Genomic DNA, 19,606 nt, shown 5'->3' on the forward strand with positions numbered 1-19,606 from the left:
GGACAGTTTTAAGATTCTGCAACAGAGAATAGCATCTGTAGCTAGAGAAAGAACTATGCAGTTTAAACAAAGACCAAAGATTATTGCCTAATATTTTTTAAAATGTCTTATGTACTCCATAATTTTTCTCTTTCTAATATTTTATCTTTCCCTCAAGGATATGATTTTTCTCTCAACACATTCAATTTCGATCAGTTCATATAATGGAAACAATGTAAATATGATAAAAAAGAAATATGTCAACTTCTCAGGCTTAATAATGTAGAGTTACATAGAACAATTCACACAAAGCCTCTTTCATATATGTGTCCTACTTTGAGATGTCCTGCAAACATGAGATGAATCAGTAGGATAATTTTTTGTTTATTTTTTAAATAAAATGCCAGTCAGCGTAAAGTGTCAGAGGGAGGTTAGAGCAATAGGACAATCTATACATTATTATAACTTTGTTTACTTTTTTTGCAGAACTGGAAATTTCCTCTTATCTTTTTGTATTCCAAACCTCATTTTCTTTTACTTATTTTTAACTACAATCACAGTTCCATTCAATTGACTAAGAATTTTCTTCTTCAATTTTTTTAAGATGCAAAAAAAAGTCCTAATTTTTTCTGTCTTTCTACAGTTTCTTCCTCATTCTTGCAAGCTATACTCACTGTTTAGCAGTAATATCCACTTAAGTCTTTTGCTTTACCGCTTATCTGTCTTTCCCTAAGAAATCAATTTCAGGTTTACTTGCTTCAGATGTTTTCCTGTATTCTGTGAAGTTTTCCTCTAGCTCTTTAATGGATACATTCTCTTTTTTCCTTATTATCATTTGACATTACCTTGTTATAATTTATCTCTTATGTGTATCTCCTTAATTAGCTTGTAAACCCCTTCTAAGTCAGGGACTTGTTAGAATGTGACAAAGCTTGAACTCTGCTATTTTAGTTGTTCAAAAGCCAGAGTAACTACTTGTGGCCAAGATGGCTACATGAACAGAAGCATATTGCCCAGTGTCCACATACTTACTCCAACAAAAAACTAAAATTCACACCCTACAGAGTAATGATTTTTAAAAATCCAGAAGTGAAAATATAGTCAAAATGGTAGAAGGGGCTGCCTGCATAACCAGTACCACCTCAGACACAGGCCAGTCACATGTTAAGTGTGACTAGGTACAGACCAAGGAGATGGGTAGGCTGCAGGGTTCAGACAACAGGAGCTGAGAGTTTTCTAGCAAGAGCCCCAGGCTGATCAGAAATTCCTAGGGTCATGGGAATTTCCAGTGAGGTCCTTGGAAAGCCATGCTAAGTGGCAGCAACTAATAGGACATGGGTAGGGAATCCCTTGGGTTCTTAAGAACCCTCTTCTGTCTGAACCTCATATGTCTAGGGAAAGGAACTTTACTTCCAGGTGGAGAAGAGCATAGGAATCCAGGGTGAGACGACAGAATTGACTACTTAGAATGTTTGTACACTCATAGACAGCACAAGATCCAATAGACCTGAAAGACAAATAACTCTTCTTGCAAGAGAACTCAGCAGGTGTCACATTCAAATAGCAGCCCTGAGTGAAACGAGGCTAGTAAATGAAGGTCAGCTTACTGAAGTCAGAGCAGAATGGATAAACAACTTTCTACAGTAAGGGGGAACACCCTGAAACTAGTATAGGTTTTTTCAATCAGAACTAATCTAGTCCAACAAGCTTTATGCCTACCAAAGGATTGAACAACAGACTTGTAACTATGCATTTGTCACTTAAAAGAAATGCTGCACCACCATCATCAGTGTTTATGTTCCCACTATGAGAAACCCTTTTGAGGTCAAAGGAAAATTTTTATGAAGCCCTAGAAACCCTTATAAAATGTACCAAAAAGATGAGCTTATAAATGTGGGTGACTTTAATGTTAGAGTAGGTTCAAACTATCAGAAATGGCAAAAGAGTCCTTGGGAGGAATAGAGTTGGAAATAGAAACAGTAATGACCACTTAACTACTGAAGACGTGTGCATCTCATGACCTCTTCATCAACATTATTTTTCATTTACCTAAGTGCAATAACATTTCTTGGATGCACCCTTGCAGCAAGCATTGACATTAATAAACTAAATGATTATAAGGAGAAGAGCTAGACAAGATCTTAGAGTGATAAAGGCGATATGTGGTGCAGAGTGCTGGACTGATAATAGATTTATCCTTTCCAAGCTAAATATTTTCATTCAACAACTCCAAGGCAAAATGACTTCCAGAGGAATTGTCGAGAGATTCAACCACTTCTCTGTAGGTGAATAATTTGTTGCTAACATGGAGTTTGTTGCCAATACACACTTGGTAACAGTGAAGCTGAAATGAACAAGATAATTTTCAGAGATTTGGTATACAACCTTGCTCATATGATTTAGAACATTCACAAACATCAAGACTGGTTTGATGAAAATGAGGAGAAAATGCAGAAGCTGATAAATGCAAAGTGAGAATGTCATAGGCTTTATCAGCAGCATAGTTTAATCTATCTTAAGAAGGCAGCATTTAATTCCTTCACAAGTGAAAAATAAGCGTTTAGAGAAATGCAGAATTTCTAGCTAAAGAAGGCAGATCAAATTCGTTTTTTTTGCTGATAGTAATAATTCAAAACATTTTTTATGATCACCTGAGGGCTAGCTATGGGCCAAAGACTTAGAATACATCTCAATTACTCATTCCTGATAGAGCCACACTGATTCGTTATAAGTCCTTAGATGGACTCAACAACTAACATAGCATTCTCAACAAATCATCATCAATGAAGACCATTTACCTCAGGTTGAAGTTTAATCCCTCTCTGGTTGAAGTTCCATCTGAACAAGAGTTTTTAAATGTCATTAGTCTCCTTTCTTGTGGCAAAGAACAGTTTATATTCTCTTCCAACTAAGATTTACAAGATGGGGGGTCCATTGCTCATTCACAAGTTGACTGAAATTTTCTGGGTTATATGGCAAAAGGAGGTTATCCTCTAAGAGTTCAAGGACACCTCCTTTGTCCATCTCTATAAAGATAAAGGAATAAATTGTTCTGTGACAGTCACTGGGGGGGATGTCTCTCAGTCAATACTGGAAATGTTTTTGTCAGGATTCTCATAGACTGATCCTTCACCAGGAAAATGTTGATCTACCTGAAAGCCAGTATGACTTCAGAAAGGGTCAAAGAACAATTGATGTGAGGATTATTGCCCAGCAACTCCAGGAGAAATGCTTGAAACATAAGAGAAGTCTGTACACAAGATTTATAGATCTGACCAAGACCTTTGAAACTGTTAGTCATAAGGGCTTATGGAAAATTAAAGTCAAAATTTGATTGTCTTGAGTTGCTCAGTATTATTTGTCAACTCCTTGACAATGTTCTGGATAATAAACGATGCTCTCACATTTTCCCAATTAGTGAAGTGAAACAAGACTGTGCTTTCTCCCATGCCTTTTAGCATATTGTCAAATGCCTTCAGTGAGAATGAACACAGGATCAAAGTCATCTACGGCACTGATGATTTTTTTGGTTTGCAGATCAGTGTGTTAATTTTTGCCTAACAATTAACACCAAAAAAACAAATATTCTATCAACCAGCACGATACCATTCATATGTGGATCCAATGGTTGCAGCAAATGGAGAAGTTTTGAATACTATGAATATTCACTTATCCTGGTAGTGTGCTTTCCAGAGATTTGCACAATGATAATGAGGTTCACACACACACACACACACACACACACACACACACACATATTGCCATATCTAGGTGTTTGGGAGGCTCCAAAGAAAAGTATGAGAGAAAAGAGGTATTAAACTAACAAACTGAAATTCTGCAGAGCCATTGTGATGACCTCATTGGTTTTTTTTTAGGGGGGGTTCTTTTGCAAGGCAAACAGAGTTAAGTGGCTTGGCCAAGGCCACACAGCTAGGTAATTATTAAGTGTCTGAGACTGGATTTGAACCCAGGTATTCCTGGTGCTTTTATCCACTATGCCACCTAGCTGCCCTGACCTCATTGTTGTGTGCCTGTGAAACCTGGACAATCTACCAGCTCCTTGCTAGGAAACTGAATTGCTTCCATTTGAATTATCTTGGGGCAGCTAGGTGGCATAGTGAATAGAGCACTGGCCTTGGAGTCAGGAGGTCCTGAGTTCAAATTCAGCCTCAGACACTAAATAATTACCTAGCTGTGTGACCTTGGGCAAATCACTTAACCCCATTGCCTGGCAAAAACCTGAAAAAAAGCAAAATGAAGATCACCTTGGTAGGAGAAGATAACAGACACTGAGATTCCTGAACTAAACTGCTAAGCATTTGAACTCTTACTGCAGAGAGCACAACTCTTATGGACTGGCCACATTGTTCAAATGCCAAACTTATCCTTGCCATAAAGACTATTTTATGGAGAACTCACACAGGGTACATTTACATGGTATTTAGAAAAAGTGATATAAGGACACTCTTGAGGTGTCTCTTAAGAACTTTAGTATTAATTGTATGACATGGGAGACTTCAACATGGCCTGCCTACATCACAGAAAATGCTTTGCTCCATGAGCAAAGTATAATTGAGGTAGCTGAAAAGAAATGTGAGCTTCACAACCTTAAGAGAAGCCACTCTAAATGTTCACATAGCCTTATTTGTGCCCAACCTGTGGTAGAACCTTCTGAGCTTGAATTGGTATGATCATTCACAGTTAGGCACATTGTAACTAGACTCTAACTTAAGATGTTATTTTGGTCCTCTTCAAGAATGAAGGAGAACAGCTCACCAACATATATGCACACTATATGTGTATCCTATCTTCTGGATTCCACTGGAGACTCATTGAACCTACAATAGTGTTTTCAGGGAACAATGAGATTATTATAAGGTGGATAGAAATTGTTCTCTGCCCAATCAGGGGTATGTTGTCATTTTTTATATTTATATCCTCACCACTTAGCTCAGTTCCTTACACCTGGCTTAATGTTTATCAAATTACATTAGACCGGAAACCCAACACATTAGTCCATCACTCAACATCTTAGGTGATTAGCCAGCAGAGTTGGTTTGACCCTCCCATTGAGTCAGAGGAAATTGGATTTTATTGACCCATTGCTTTCAGTGACCAAACATTGTTGATCATCTTTTTCACCACAGCACTCTTGGGCATCTTCTGGAACAGCTCTATGACCAAAGTCATAGAACACTATTATTTCAGAAGTTAAAATGATATATGAAATATATCAGTAAACTTTTAAATATGTTACCAAGGAGGATTTGAATGTAAAAAAAAGTATGGAGAAATATATTATAAAAGAGATATAGATGACTGGAAAAATTATGTAACTAGAATGAGAGACAACATAAGAATGGCCTGGGTGATACACTGGGACATATGAGTTACTGAAAGGTTTCCAACTCGTTGAGAAGGTCTTCTGTGAAACATATATAGAAAAATCATTAAGAAATACACAAGATTAGAAGTTTGGGGAAAGTATGATTTATATGAAGAGAAAGGTGCAATCAGATATGCACAAAAAGAGAAATGAAGATAACAGTTCTTGCAATTTTTATCTCTAATGATTGAAAAGTTCTGTGGTCCAAGCCACATGGTATGGTTAAAAGGTGCAATCAGATATGCAAAAAGAAATGAAGATAACAGTTCTTGCAGTTTTTTCTGTAATGATTGCAAAGTTCCATAGTTCATGCCACATAGTATGGTTAATTAAGAGTCATCACATTTGGGTTCACTGCCCCTGGCATTTATCTTATCTGTCTAACTCTAGGCAAGTAATTTCAAACTTATTGCCTTCAGTTTTTCCTTCTATCAAATCAAGCATTGGACAAAATGAACTTGAAAGATCTCTTTCAATTCTCAGATCTTTACTTCTTAATATATCTTATATGATGGAGTTCCTAACCATAATAGCACTATGTGTATGTGTGAGTGTATATAAAATAGCTTATAATGAATGCAAATTAAAGTTTTTCTGATGTACCAACTCACACCTCTCAGACTGGCCAAATGACCAGAAAGGATAATGAACATTGTTGAAAGTGTTGTGGGAAATCTGGAACACTATTACATTGTTGGTGGAGCTGTGAACTCATCCAACCTTTCTGGAGAGAAATTTGGAGCTATGCCCAAAGGGCAACAAAAATGTGCATACCCTTTGATCCAGCAATACCACTACTGGGCCTATACCCTGAAGAGATGGTGGAAAAGGGTAAAAACATCACTTGTAAAAAATATTTGTAGCAGCCCTGTTTGTGGTAGCAAAGAATTGGAAATCAAGTAAATGTCCTTCTGTTGGGGAATGGCTTAGCAAACTGTGATATCTGTATGTCATGGAACACTATTGTTCTATTAGAAACCAGGAGGGATGGGAATTCAGGGAAGCCTGGAGGGATTTGCATGAACTAATGCTGAGTGAGACAAGCAGAACCAGAAAAACACTGTACACCCTAATAGCAACATGGGGGTGATGTTCAACCTTGATGGACTCGCTCATTCCATCAGTGCAACAATCAGGGACAATTTGGGGCTCTCTGCAATGGAGAATACCATCTGTATCCAGAGAAACAACTGTAGAGTTTGAACAAAGACCGAGGACTATTACTTTAACTTTAGGGGAAAAAAAACATTATCATATTGTCTGATCTTGTTATCTCTTATACTTTATGTTTCTTCCTTAAGGATATGATTTCTCTCCCATCACACTCAATTTGGATTAATGTATACCATGGAAACAATGTAAAGATTGACAAATTTGCCTTCTGTGTGGAGTGGGGGGGAAGGAAGTAAGATTAGGGGAAAAATTGTAAAGCTCAAAATAAATGAAATCTTTAATTTAAAAAAATTTAAAAATAAGAAAAAATAAAGTCCTAGGGGGGGAAAAAAAGAAAAAAGGAAAAAATTAGCTTATCATGTGATTTTATTTAAATATAAGTACAATCCTTGATTCCATAGACTGCTTACTTCTCATTTCTAGAAATTCATTAGGTTGCCCTAACAGCCTTAGAGTCCTATATTATTATATTGTTTCATATATTATATGGAATTTTGTTTATACTCTTAGAATTAAATCTAAAAGGTATGCAGATAGTAGTTTACTGAAATTAGTTGTTTGTAGTAGAAAATGATAGCCATTTTTATTTTCTAAATGAGAATCCTCATTTGCTTATTTGTTTTAAGTGTTTTTAATTAAAATTAGCATTTACACTTGATTCAAATTGCTTCTTGAAAATATATAAATTTTGCTCAGAAATCTGATTCATTGCCAGCTTCAAACAAATATATGTATGTATGTGTGTATGTATGTTTGTATGTAGTAGAGGAGATATTGGGCAGAGAAATATGTACTACAATTAAACTGTTCCCTCTGCACTGACCTTGTTTTTATTTATTTGTTTGGTTTCATCCATTTGCATATGCATATTTTCAAGTTACAAAATTTCCTTCCATCCTCCCTTCCCCTCAGCTTCGAAAGTTTAGGTCAGCATTGTATATATGTATTTTGATGAACATGTTACTTATTATTGTTAGTTATTTTCAATATGAGGCATTAAGAATAAGGGACAGAGATACATAAAAGTTAATTTTTATAGTATTTATCAGATTCTGGAGGGTGTGTCTGTGTGTGTGTGTCTGTGTGTGTCTGTGTGTGTGTTTTGTTTTTCTTCCTCTGGATGGGGATAACATAGTCCATAGCCATTCTAATATTCTAATACAGCTATCCTAGCTCTCTGGGCTGCTGAGAGGAGCTACTTCCATCAAGTTTGTTCATCTCACAATGTTGTTGTTGTTGTTGTTGTTGTTGTTGATGATGTGTACATTATTCCCTTGGTTCTAGTTCCTTTGCTAGGCATCAGATCCCTTTAGTCATTCCATGCTTCTCTAGAGTCCTGTCATTTATGATTTCTCATAGAACAATAGTATTCCATAGTATTTGTGTACCATAACTTGTTTAGCCATTCCCCAAATGATGGCCATCCTCTCAGTTTCCAATTCTTTGCCTCTACAAAAGGGGCTGCTATACCTAAAAAAAAAATAAAAATAAGGGCAGCTAGGTGGCGTAGTGGATAAAGCACCAGCCTTGGAGTCAGGAGTACCTGGGTTCAAATCTGGTCTCAGAGACTTAATAATTGCCTAGCTGTGTGGCCTTGGGCAAGCCACTTAACCCCATTTGCCTTGCAAAAAAACCTAAAAAAAATAGAAAGGGGCTGCTATGAATATTTTGGGACATATGGGACTTTTCCCTTTTTTAAAATAATTTCTTCTGAATATAAACCTAGGATTGGAATTGCTGGGTCAAAGAGTATGAGCAGTTTTATTGCTCTTCGAGCTGACCTCCTTCTCATTGTTTAAGACCTTTGAGGAACCTATGCCTACTCCCTACCCCCCATCCCATTGTCTAAGTCATCCAGATGAAGATAATGAACTTTAGTAAAGTACCTTGCCCCTTCCTGATAAGCACTAAGTAAATCCCTACCCCACTCTCCATCCCCAAGAAAAGTCCCTGTTAGTAAATAATGAATCCCTATGCCCTAGCCTAAAGGATTAAGTCTTTGAGCTACTGCAACTCATCCAGATGTCCTTAATTACTGCTCTTTGTTCTTGAAGCTATACCCCTCACCTATATATTCCTCTTTTCTTTTCTCTGCTTTCTGAGCTAGCTTTCCCATTTACTTAATTCCCTAAATTTCTCATCTTCTTGCCCCCTTAAAAGCTTACCTTCTCCTTAGTGGTGTTGCACTTTCCCTTTTGGAAGCCAACCCATTCATGGGGAGTGTGATTCCCCAAATAAACTCTTCCTTACTACCTATATCCTGATGGTTGCTGCTGCTAATCATCTATTCTGTCTCCTTTGACTTCTACTAAGCACAGTGATATGTAATAAATCTTTTTTTTTGTTTCTCAATTCTTCTAGGTCAAGTTGATCTGCTAAGTGAATTCTTTCACATTTGCTAGAACCTCTGAAACCTTTAACTCTACATTTTCTACATTCATATCTATGTATGTATAAGTCAGATTAATCCTAAAAATAATAGCATCCTTAGAGACAATTAACATAAGCATTGAGAACAAAATGTTAAGTTTTAAATCCTGACTTAAAATAACATGGCGGGGGGTGGGGGTGGGGGGTGGGCAGCTAAGTAGAGTACTAGCTCTGGGGTCTGGAGGACATAAGTTCAAATCAAGCCTCAGACATTTGATGATTACTATCTGTATGACCTTGGACAAGTCACTTAAACCCATTGCCACACAAAAAAATAAAAACAAAAATCACATTGAAAATATTGTTGCACTTTATTATATATCAGCCTTGGAAGAGTTATTACATCCTTATGTAGAAAGGAAATACTTCAATTTTTGTTTGTGACTTTTGTAAGTCTTTTGTCATTTTTTAAATATATTGCTGTGTTATATTCAATAGGTATCAATAGCAAGAAAAATTGAAAGACCTGATGCATCTTGCTCTCACATTAAATCTAACATAATTATGGGTCATTTGGCAGACTTCTTTGGTAATTAACAGTTTTAGTTCCAGTGAATTGGTTAAGTTTTTTCATTGTGAGTCCTTGTCTTCCACAATAATTATCAGCTTCCCTTATACAGTGATTTTTGAGTCAATGTGGAAGTCACTCTTTTCATAAATCAGTGAAAGCCATTTTAGGATGCCAAGATAATGCTGTTGTGGCAACTCTCTTAAGTAGGCTGCTTTAAAAAGTGACTATATTATTAAGGTTCTCTTATAGTTCCACAGAAAGTGTAGGATTTTGCCACACAATGTACAAGGTTCTCCTCATTGAATTCCACAAGCCACCTTGACTTTAGATTTGAAGCCTGTTGTTCTGATATGGAAAATATTTGAGAATTAATATACAACTTATATTCACACACTAATTTACACATACTAAACAATAGTGTTATTAAAGAGTCACTATAAACAAAGCTATTTTCATGTAATACAACTCGTTTAAAGTAATAACAGATGTAAAATGGCATTTTTGCTAACAGTATAAAGAAACTGGGGGCAGGTAGGTGGTGCAGTGGATAGAACATTTGCCCTGGAGAAAGGAGAACTTTGAGTTCAAATCTGGTCTCAGACACTTAATAATTGCCTAGCTGTGTGACCTTGGGTGAGTCACTTAATCCCAATGCCTTGGATAAATAAAATTAAAAATTAAAAAAAAGAAACTTAGTGAAAGAAAGAATTTTGTTGACCACTAGAAGCAAGTAATTAAGATTTGCTTTTTTAGACCTCAGACTTAGAAAGTTTCTTTGTAGTTTTATTGGATTGGTTTTAAATGGTTACTGCCATATTAATGGACATGAAATCAGTATTTTTAAAAGATTAAAGGAAGAAAAGCTTTTTGTTCTATATTGAAATTCTTTGCTAAATATAATTTCATCACATTATAATATGGAAACACTGTCTTATAAATACAATTTTCTTGAATGAAAGAGAAAGGAGATTCTTTGAGGTTCCTTCCTTCCCCTTCAGAAATGCTGAATCATGGATTTTCAAGGACTGGACATTTCCCAAAGAAAAAGAAAGCAATGGACTCTCTGCTATGCTTAATTCATTCATTTGGCTTTCAACTCCAAATGTAATTCTAAATCTGTTTGTGTCAATGCTGATTTTTACTATTTGATAATTCATAATCAAATCACCAGATAATCACTGTGGGTCCACTTTGGACAAAGCATTGTTAACTTTTCTATGACCTTGATATACTACTTTAAGACTGCTTCTGACAGAATAATTATTACAATATTGGCTTGCATTTCATAATACTTTAGGGTTTTCAAGGTTTAAGGTTTACACATATCTCATTTCATCATCGTAACAATAGTGTTGTTAATATTCACATTTTACAGTTGAGGAAATTGAGATTAAGGGTCAAGTGCCGGGGTCAAAGTGAGAGCCATTTCATAACCTGTCATTTAGCAACCTTTAGCTCTGTAGTAGTGTCCCCTCTGGGAACATGTTCTCCCTACTGGTGTCTGCCTCTCCAGAATTTCCCTATTTCAGGGAAAGAACCTGATCATATTTCATTTCAACTTCTGAATCTCCAGTCATCTCCATCACCTTGCCTGCCACCTTACCCAAGTGTGTGTACTCTTTCCTCCCCAATCTCCCACTTAAGTTTCACAAAGTAAGATAAATCAATTCTGCCATTGCTGTTGGCTTATGTGTACCCTGTACCCCTCTCCCGAGGTCTTACTCGCCAACTTAGGTAAATTGTTATGACCAAAGTGTCCCTGAGTCCTCTACTCTCTTTTGTGTGTTGTTTCTATCTTTAGAATGTAAACTCTTTGAGGACAGATACAGTGTTTTCTTTCTGTACCTATCCCCAGCATTAGCATAATGCTTAATTACATAACACTTTATAAAAACTTTTTCATTCATTCAGTTGTCTAAACCAGATTTTAACTTCGATTTCCTGACTCCCAAGTTTTAGTCCTCTGTTATACCACTAGGATACATAGATGATTATTTACAAAATTAGTAAATAAAAAACTACTTAAGTAAATTTTTATAGGCTTTAATGCTGAGATAAATATAAGTAGTAAAAATATACATTTCCCTGGTCTTTGGATTGGGTTGTAGTTTGTAGACCCTCCTAGAACGACTTCCAATCTAGTAATGCAACTAAAATTTCTCTCTCCAAAGTTACCAATGATCTCTTAATTGCCAAATCTAATTACCTTTTTATCAGTCTTCATATTTTCTTGAATCTCTGGAGGCTTTAACATTATCAATCATTCTCTTCCCCTTGATAGTCACAATTTAAGGATCATTCTCAACTCCTTACTCTCACTCCCACATAACCAATCCTTTGTTTGAAATACCTCTCATATAAAACGCCCTTCTTTTCATTATCCTTTCAGGCATGTGAAAATTTTAATTTTTCTGAGATCATGGTATTCCATTACTGACAGCCATAAGGCATCAAATGGAGAATTCTGATTCTAAAAATAGACAGCTTTGCATCATTAGGATAAATGTTTTCCAAATACCTTCTAACCGAGCCTCATCTTCTTTACAATGAGTCAACCACTTCTTTAAAAATCAATAAATAATAAACATTTTGGAACTCTCAGTCAGTAGTGTGAGTTTCAAAAGATGGTCCAGTGTAGAAAATTATTTGTCAAAAATTCTTCCTTTGTCTTTTTTAAGGATATTTTCTACACATAACAAATAATTTTCTTAAGAATTTAATAGATCAGGGCAGCTAGGTGGCACAGTGGATAGAACACTGGCCCTGGAGTCAAAGAGTTCAAATCTGGCCTCAGAAACTTAATCGCATAGCTGTATGATTTTGGGCAAGTCACTTAACCTCGTTGCCTTAAATAAATAAAAAAAAATTTTTGTAAAAAATGCATTTCATTGTGCATTATTTGTTTTACTTACAAAACAATAGAGTAGCCAGTTTCTTGTTTTAAGTATGTCATAATCAGGAATTCACAGAAGCATTCACCCAGCAGAATATTTACTAGCTTGATGATGAATATAGTATCATTTTAAATGTGAATTTCTAAATGAAGAGAGCACAGGATTTAAATTTCTTTGTGTCAGTAATCCAGATAATAAAATGGATTTACATGATAAACCAAAACAGATGCTACATGTGGGCACTGAATTTTTGTGCTAATGAGATTTTTGTTGCATAACACTGGCACATAAGCAACTGAATTTTTAAACAAAAACACCATAACCATTTAATTTTCAAACTACAGTACATAACAAATTAACAGCCCTGAACATACTCTGTATTTTTAAAACATGAAATTTTCATCATTTCCTCCCAAGTCTGCAATATTCAATTACTGATTGAACAGATTTTTGTTTTTAATATAATAGGTTTTTGACTGAGAATTACTGCCATGGCCAACAGAGAAAAACAGAATTTTATTCATGTTTGTTCTTACCAAAACTACTAGTACTAGTCTGCAAAACCAATAGCAAGTTAAAAAAAAATATGTACTAGTAAGAGAATTAGCTAACTTGTAAGACCATTGCCAGTTGTTTTTCCAGCCTGTTTTTCCACAGTTAGACAAACTGATCAGCATGATGATGTTGGCAGTTATTATAATGATGATAGTGATATTGGTGCTAATGGTGATAATAAATGAGTTTAAGTCTCCTTACACAAAATGACTTATTAACTTGTCTTTCTGTTCTTGTTCTTTGTACCATAGTGCCTTGTATTTGAAGATGCTCCGAATGGAGTTGAAGGAGCGATTGCAGCTGGGATGCAGGTGGTTATGGTTCCAGATGAACAATTAGACCCAGAGCTTACAAGAAAGGCAACCATGGTGCTGAAAACACTAGGGGACTTTAAGCCAGAATTGTTTGGTTTACCACCATATGATTAACAGATATTCTAATGTTGTTAGTCACTTTTGTTTCATTCCTTTCCTATTTTTTATCTTGGAAATTTTTCTTCATTTTAATGAAAAGTTGTAAAGAAAATCAACATATAATACAAAAAAAAGTTCACTCAACAGTAATTTAGATATTCTTCCCATTCTTTTGTATACTGTTATTTCCAGGTTATTCAATAAATTCATTCTGCCCTAACTTTCTCTTTGTGAAGAAATAAACAGTAAAAATGACCAAGATGAAATCAAAAGGCAAATCATAATTAACATCTGAATAATTAGTAGTTGATTATGCTAACGTGAAAAATATACAACCATCTATGATACCAAAGAGTGATTATGTCTATATTCAGAACATAGTCAATCAAATTAATGAAGATGATTAATTTCAATAAATACCAAATTGCTATTTTGAATAAACAAACTTTTAAAGATACTATTTGTGTCTTGATAGTTTTATCATCAATAACTTCTAGCATAGCATTGTCATAATACTGCCCACTTTACTATTTTCTACCTCAATGTTTTCTATCGTGATAGAATGAAAATGTTTTGATAATGTTGAATCAAAAACACCTGACTTCTCCTGCATAGTTCTATAACTGTGGGTAAGTCATTTAAGCTAAGTCTTGGGCAGCTCACTTGGACTTATTTACTAAGTCAGAAACTTAATGGAAGAGTATGCACCATGCTGATGAAATCATAGTTCATTGCCAGAAAGGTGCTGCTAAATATTCAACAGCTGACTCTCTGACACTGTATGACACACTTTTAAGTTTAATCTGCATTATTAACATTTTATCCTTTACTTTCTTGAGTCTAACCAGTAAACAAAACAATAATATTCATTTTTTAGCATTTGCCAATTTCTGCAGAAAATGCTCTCACTAAAAATATTGGCTCACAGGTTGTTGAAACTGACTCCAGCCCATGAATCATACTTACAATATTTGCATAATTATTTTCATTGCGTAAAACCATGGTCATCTTTCAGACCAACTTAATGATCTTTATGTGCTTCATTTTTATAGATATATTTTTCTTAGGTTACTCTGACACAGATCTTATGATGTAACACAAAGGATGATTATAATTTCACATATTTCAGAAGAGAAGATAATCTATGTTTCTCAATTAGTATTGTTCCCTTTATAAATGTTCTGAGTAATAGATGACTCATTAAAATGTGTATCTTCTTGAGGTAAGTATTTTGACAGGGATACCATTCACATGGATAGGTAAGATGGTCTTGTTTTTTAAAAAACATGTCATGTTTGCTAAGAAATTAATAATATATATTCACATCTTAAAATGACAGTACTTCCATGAAATACCAGGAAATAAAAATATTATGTCTAGCAATAAATAACCACAGTTGGACACAAGGGCCTAGGGCTCTGTACCCTTTCGCTTTCAATTCTGTCTTTTCTGAACCCTCGTATATATAATCCAGACAGTTCTGTCCTGAGAAGGTCTAACTACCTAAAAGAAGGATCAGTTGAACTTTATTTTTTTCCTGTCATTCTTTGATTCATTGCTTTCAGGGCCTCAGAGCTACTAAAAACGAGATTTCTCCTCCCCATACTCTTCATTATGAGAAGATATTTACTCTTTTAAAAATTCATTGAGTTATGAGCTCTTTCTGATCAGTAAGGGAATTTCCTCTTCATCTTAAAAAACATGTCCTTCAGAGTTGAGTCACAGGTATCCCTGGACTCCTCAAAAGTTGTCAGGGAAATTCCCTGGTCTACCATCTATAAACTCACTCCCATGAATATTCTCCAAGGATATGTACTCCCATTCAACTCCATTCCATATGTGAAATCAGTAGAAATGTCATTTTATAATGACCAATCCCATTTTTGAAATGGCACATTATTTGATTTTAAAATAATTTGAGACAAATCCAAATAATTGAGTTGTGCATGTAGATGCTGGCAAAATGAATTAAGCCATTCTAATTAAAAAGGCAGATATTTTTCTACCTTAAAAGGAATCTATTGGGTGTTTTAGCAAAAGGTTCTCCTAAATTCTCAGTGCTTTATTTTTGCTCAGTTGTATCAATTGAATCTAGCTCTTTGTAATCCCACTTGAAGTTTTTTTTTTAACAAAGATACTAGAGTGGTTTGCCAGTGCCCAGCTTGGAGTCAGGAAAACCACAGTTCAGATCTGACCTCAGAAATTTACTAATTTCGTATCCCTATCAAGTCACTTAATCCTATTTGCCTTACTTTCCTTATTTGTAAAATGAGCTTGAAAGGGAATAGCAGACCAATCAAGTATCTTTTGCCAAGAAAACTTCAAATGGTATCACAAAGTGTACAACTGAAAAGCTACTAATAAATAACTTCCTCACTCTAGGCTTGGTGGTCTCATCTACTCAAGTGCTATCTACATAGAACATAAAGTTCTTATTAGAATAAGTACCAAATGCAAAGAAGTAAAGCAGCCTCTATTTCTCTGAACCATGGCTTCTTTTTTGCAGTCTAGTGAAGTCTGTTGACCCTTCAATAAATGAACTGCCAAACATTTTTTTAAGAGCCCCCTGCTCTGAACCAAATAGACTGAACAAGTTTTGTGTGTGCTTTTAAATAACTCATATTTTATATAGTGTTTTGCAAAGAGTTTTACATATATCACTTCAGTTGATCCTAAGAACTTGAAGAGTGGTATTAATAGTCCCACTATATGGGTGAAGAAACTGAGTCTCAGAGAGGTTAAGTTACTTGCCTAGTCAGTGAGAGTCAAGCTCAAACCAGGTCCTAGCCTTATGACACTAGAGGGGCAGCACTGTAGTCCCAACCTGCTGGAAGTTGTTGCAAAAGAGGGTCCTAAGTTCCAGGCCATTTATTAACTCTGGAGATGGAAACCAAGTGACAAACCCTAGGGATCATCGGTGGAGATGAAGGGGTGGACTGACTCTCCTGACAGATTTCAGTTTTTACAAATAATTCCCATTTGCAGGCTATTGGCATTATTCCTTTGCACTCTTAGTGTGACTTATCTATGTATCTGATAGTTTTTTATGAAGAATTGTTAAGAGTAAGAAACTCTTGAAAATGAACTTGAAAAAAATAAATACTTTATATCCTGCTAAAAAAAAAGTTACTTGCCCAGTGTCAATGATAGAGGTGAGATTCAAAACCAGTTCCACTTGTTCTGCTACATCCCTAGAGACATGCTGAGGCAAAATTCCCAAAGTGTACCACAACCAGATTGAAATGCAATTGGAAAATGTTAACGAAAGTAAAATTAAAGTACAATAAAACAGAGATAATGTTAACTTATGGTCTTCTAAGTCAATATGTGACCACAAAAATACATTTTAAATTTAATTTAACAGTACTGCCCCTTGTGACCTGACTTGAAGTTTTCTTGGCAAAGATACTAGTGTGGTTTGCCATTTCCTTGTCTAGCACCACTAATACCGCACCATACTATCTCTATCCTGGTAATATTAACCCATTAAAGAAACTAAGAGTTTCTTTAAGAAACTTAAGAAACTAAGAGGATGCTTATTTTATATTTTTGTGGCAGTTTGTACCATTTATTAGAGTATCTATCTCTCTTCAAGGGAATTGAGGTGTTTAAAAATAATTATACTTTTTGGGTCTTATAATTAGCATCTGTTGATATGACATTCCACATCCCTAAAATGGATTTAGCCTACTGATAATAGTCCCCATGGAACAGCACTATAAATGAGATGTGTCTTGTATGTCTTTTCTTAATCCCAACTAAATGAAATATACACAACACTTTGAAGAAATTACTAATTACAACTTATTAGTATGTTCCACCTAATAAGTCCTCAACCAGAGATCAGTAATTATGAAAGAAAAATGATAACCAAAGGCACCTATTTTACACTTGGAAGCACAGAATTGGTAGTGTTTTGCAATGCTTTCTGCTTTGCAATAGTAGTCAAAGGAACAATAAAGTTGCATAGCTTTCTTTGACTTACAGTTTGAGGACAGAATTAGCAAATTTTGGGCAATGAAGGTAATTTTAAAAATAATTCTCTATCACATAGGTTGTAAAGTTTTTATAGGATAGAAGCCAGGTATTCAGATATTACAGGTTGCAGTTACACCTTTAAATTTTCAAATAATATCCTCCAACACCAAATTAAAATCTGCCAATAAAGTAGTTCATTGCTCTGATAAGTTTATCCATGATGGTTAGACCTAGACACAAAAGTTTTTTCACAACCTACTTTAATGTAAAAGCTGTTAGTCACAAGTTTTAGGATCATAGATTTAGTGAGAAAAGTTATTCCGAGGAGTTATCCACTCCAACTTCCTCAGAGAAGCAGTTGTACAATCTCTGGTTGCTCTTGTGACTAGTGAACATTTTCCCTACTTAGAGATGGCCTTCATGAGCAAGGATGCAGTTTGCTAGCTATTTTTATTGATTTTGCCACAGTCACTGTTTTAGCATTAAAATAAGAAAGAAAATTAGTCACTTAGAGTTGTGTGTCACTGATTACTACACATAAGATTGTATTCCTTTCTTTAGTGTCTGTAAATAAAGTCAATTCCATCTTATTGATGGACAGCTGAGTCCCAAAGAAGCTGAGTTTTTTTTGACCAGTTAATGCATGAGCTACTATTCGAAAACCACAATTTTGACTCCAAATTTAGATCTCTTTCCATTTCACCATTTTAATGCAAAAAACTTTCCATTAGTACACACAAAATAATACCTAGACCTACAGATCTTTTTTAATTATGTATTTACCCTAAATTACATATTTAACTCTTCTTTCAATTAAGTATAGGCTCCTTAATGATGGAGACTTGTTTTTTCCATTTTGTCTCTGAATCCCTTGCTAATATATAATGCCTGCTCAATAATAAGTATTTAAACTTCTTTTGTGTTGTTATTTTCTTTCTCATGTTTTTCCCTTTTGTTTCTAATTCTTTCGTAACCTGACTAATATGGAAATATGTGAAACATTGTACATGTACAACTATCAGATTGCTGCCATGGGAGTTGGAAGACAGGGTGGTAGAAAAATTGTGGAATTCAAAAGAATAAATGTTACATCTATCTTTGCATGTAATTTTGGGGAAAAAAATGTTTGCAGTCATTTTAAAAATATGTTAAAAAATAAAACTGCTAACTAAAAGCAAATAAGTATTCTTAATAATTGAATCAATAAACATTAAACACCAAATTTATGCCAGGCAATGTGCTGAACACTGGAATAAGTATCATTATTGTTTATTAATATTGTTTTATGCAAGTAGAAAATCATCCAAACCCCACAGCTTACTGTAGAAATTACAATAAACTCAGAAATACTCTTGGGAAGCCAGAGGGTGTTTTGGACTCCTTCAAATAGATTGACTATTCATTTACATCTCAAAGTGCTCTTCTATTGGATCTACCTTCAGTCTACATGAAGTCAATCAGGCTAATGCAATTACACCTTTCTCTGATTTCTATGTAAAGTAAACTCAGAGAACCTTGTAAAAGGTGCCCCTCCTTTCTGGTGCTGTCTGCTTATCTCTCTCTCTCTCTGTCTCTCTCTGTCTCTTTGTCTTTGTCTCTCTCTGTCTCTTTGTCTCTCTCTCTCTCTCTCTCTCTCTCTCTCTCTCTCTCTCTCTCTCTCAGAAGTACAAAGATGATCATGAACAATCCCTACCCTTAAAGAGCTCACTATTTAATGGGGTAGATGAATTGGAAACAACTACATAAAACAAGATATAAACTGAATATACTTAGACAACAATTGACCATATACTAGGACATAAAAGCCTAATGATCAACTGCAGAAAGGCAGAGCTAGTGAATACATCTTTCTCAGATCACAGTGCAATAAAAGTCATATGCAATATTGGGCCAAGTAGATATAGACTCAGAACCAATTGGAAACTGAATAACCTCATTTTAAAGAATGAATGGACCAAAAAACAAATTATAGAATTAATCATTTTATCCTAGATAATGACAATTATGAAACAACATACCAAAACCTATGGGATTCACTCAAAGTGGCTGTCAGGATATATTATAATCTTTGAATGCTTACATGAATAAATTGGAGAAAGAGGAAATCAATGAACTAAAAAAATCAGAGAAAGAACAAATTAAAACTCCCCGATTAAATGCCAAATTAGAAATTCTAAAAATTAAAGGGGAAATTAATAAAATCAAAAGCAAAAAAACTTTAATTAATAAATAAAACCAAAAGTTGGTTTTATGAAAAAAACAATAAAATTAATAAACCTTTGGTCAA

General features: G+C 34.9%; 1 protein-coding gene across 1 annotated transcript in view; it reads left to right on the plus strand.

The window, feature by feature from the left end:
* The window catches only part of LOC141506659 (pseudouridine-5'-phosphatase-like), a 174,149-nt gene extending 154,863 nt beyond the window's left edge, over positions 1-19,286 (plus strand). Inside the window, exon 4 of the mRNA XM_074213613.1 lies at positions 13,180-19,286. Coding sequence (XP_074069714.1) covers positions 13,180-13,356 — 177 coding nt within the window. The 3' untranslated portion in view covers positions 13,357-19,286. The remainder of the gene's footprint in view (positions 1-13,179) is intronic.
* Positions 19,287-19,606: the final 320 nt, after the last annotated feature.

The sequence above is a fragment of the Macrotis lagotis genome, chromosome 1 (genome assembly GCF_037893015.1).
Source record: "Macrotis lagotis isolate mMagLag1 chromosome 1, bilby.v1.9.chrom.fasta, whole genome shotgun sequence".
NCBI lineage: Eukaryota > Metazoa > Chordata > Mammalia > Peramelemorphia > Peramelidae > Macrotis > Macrotis lagotis.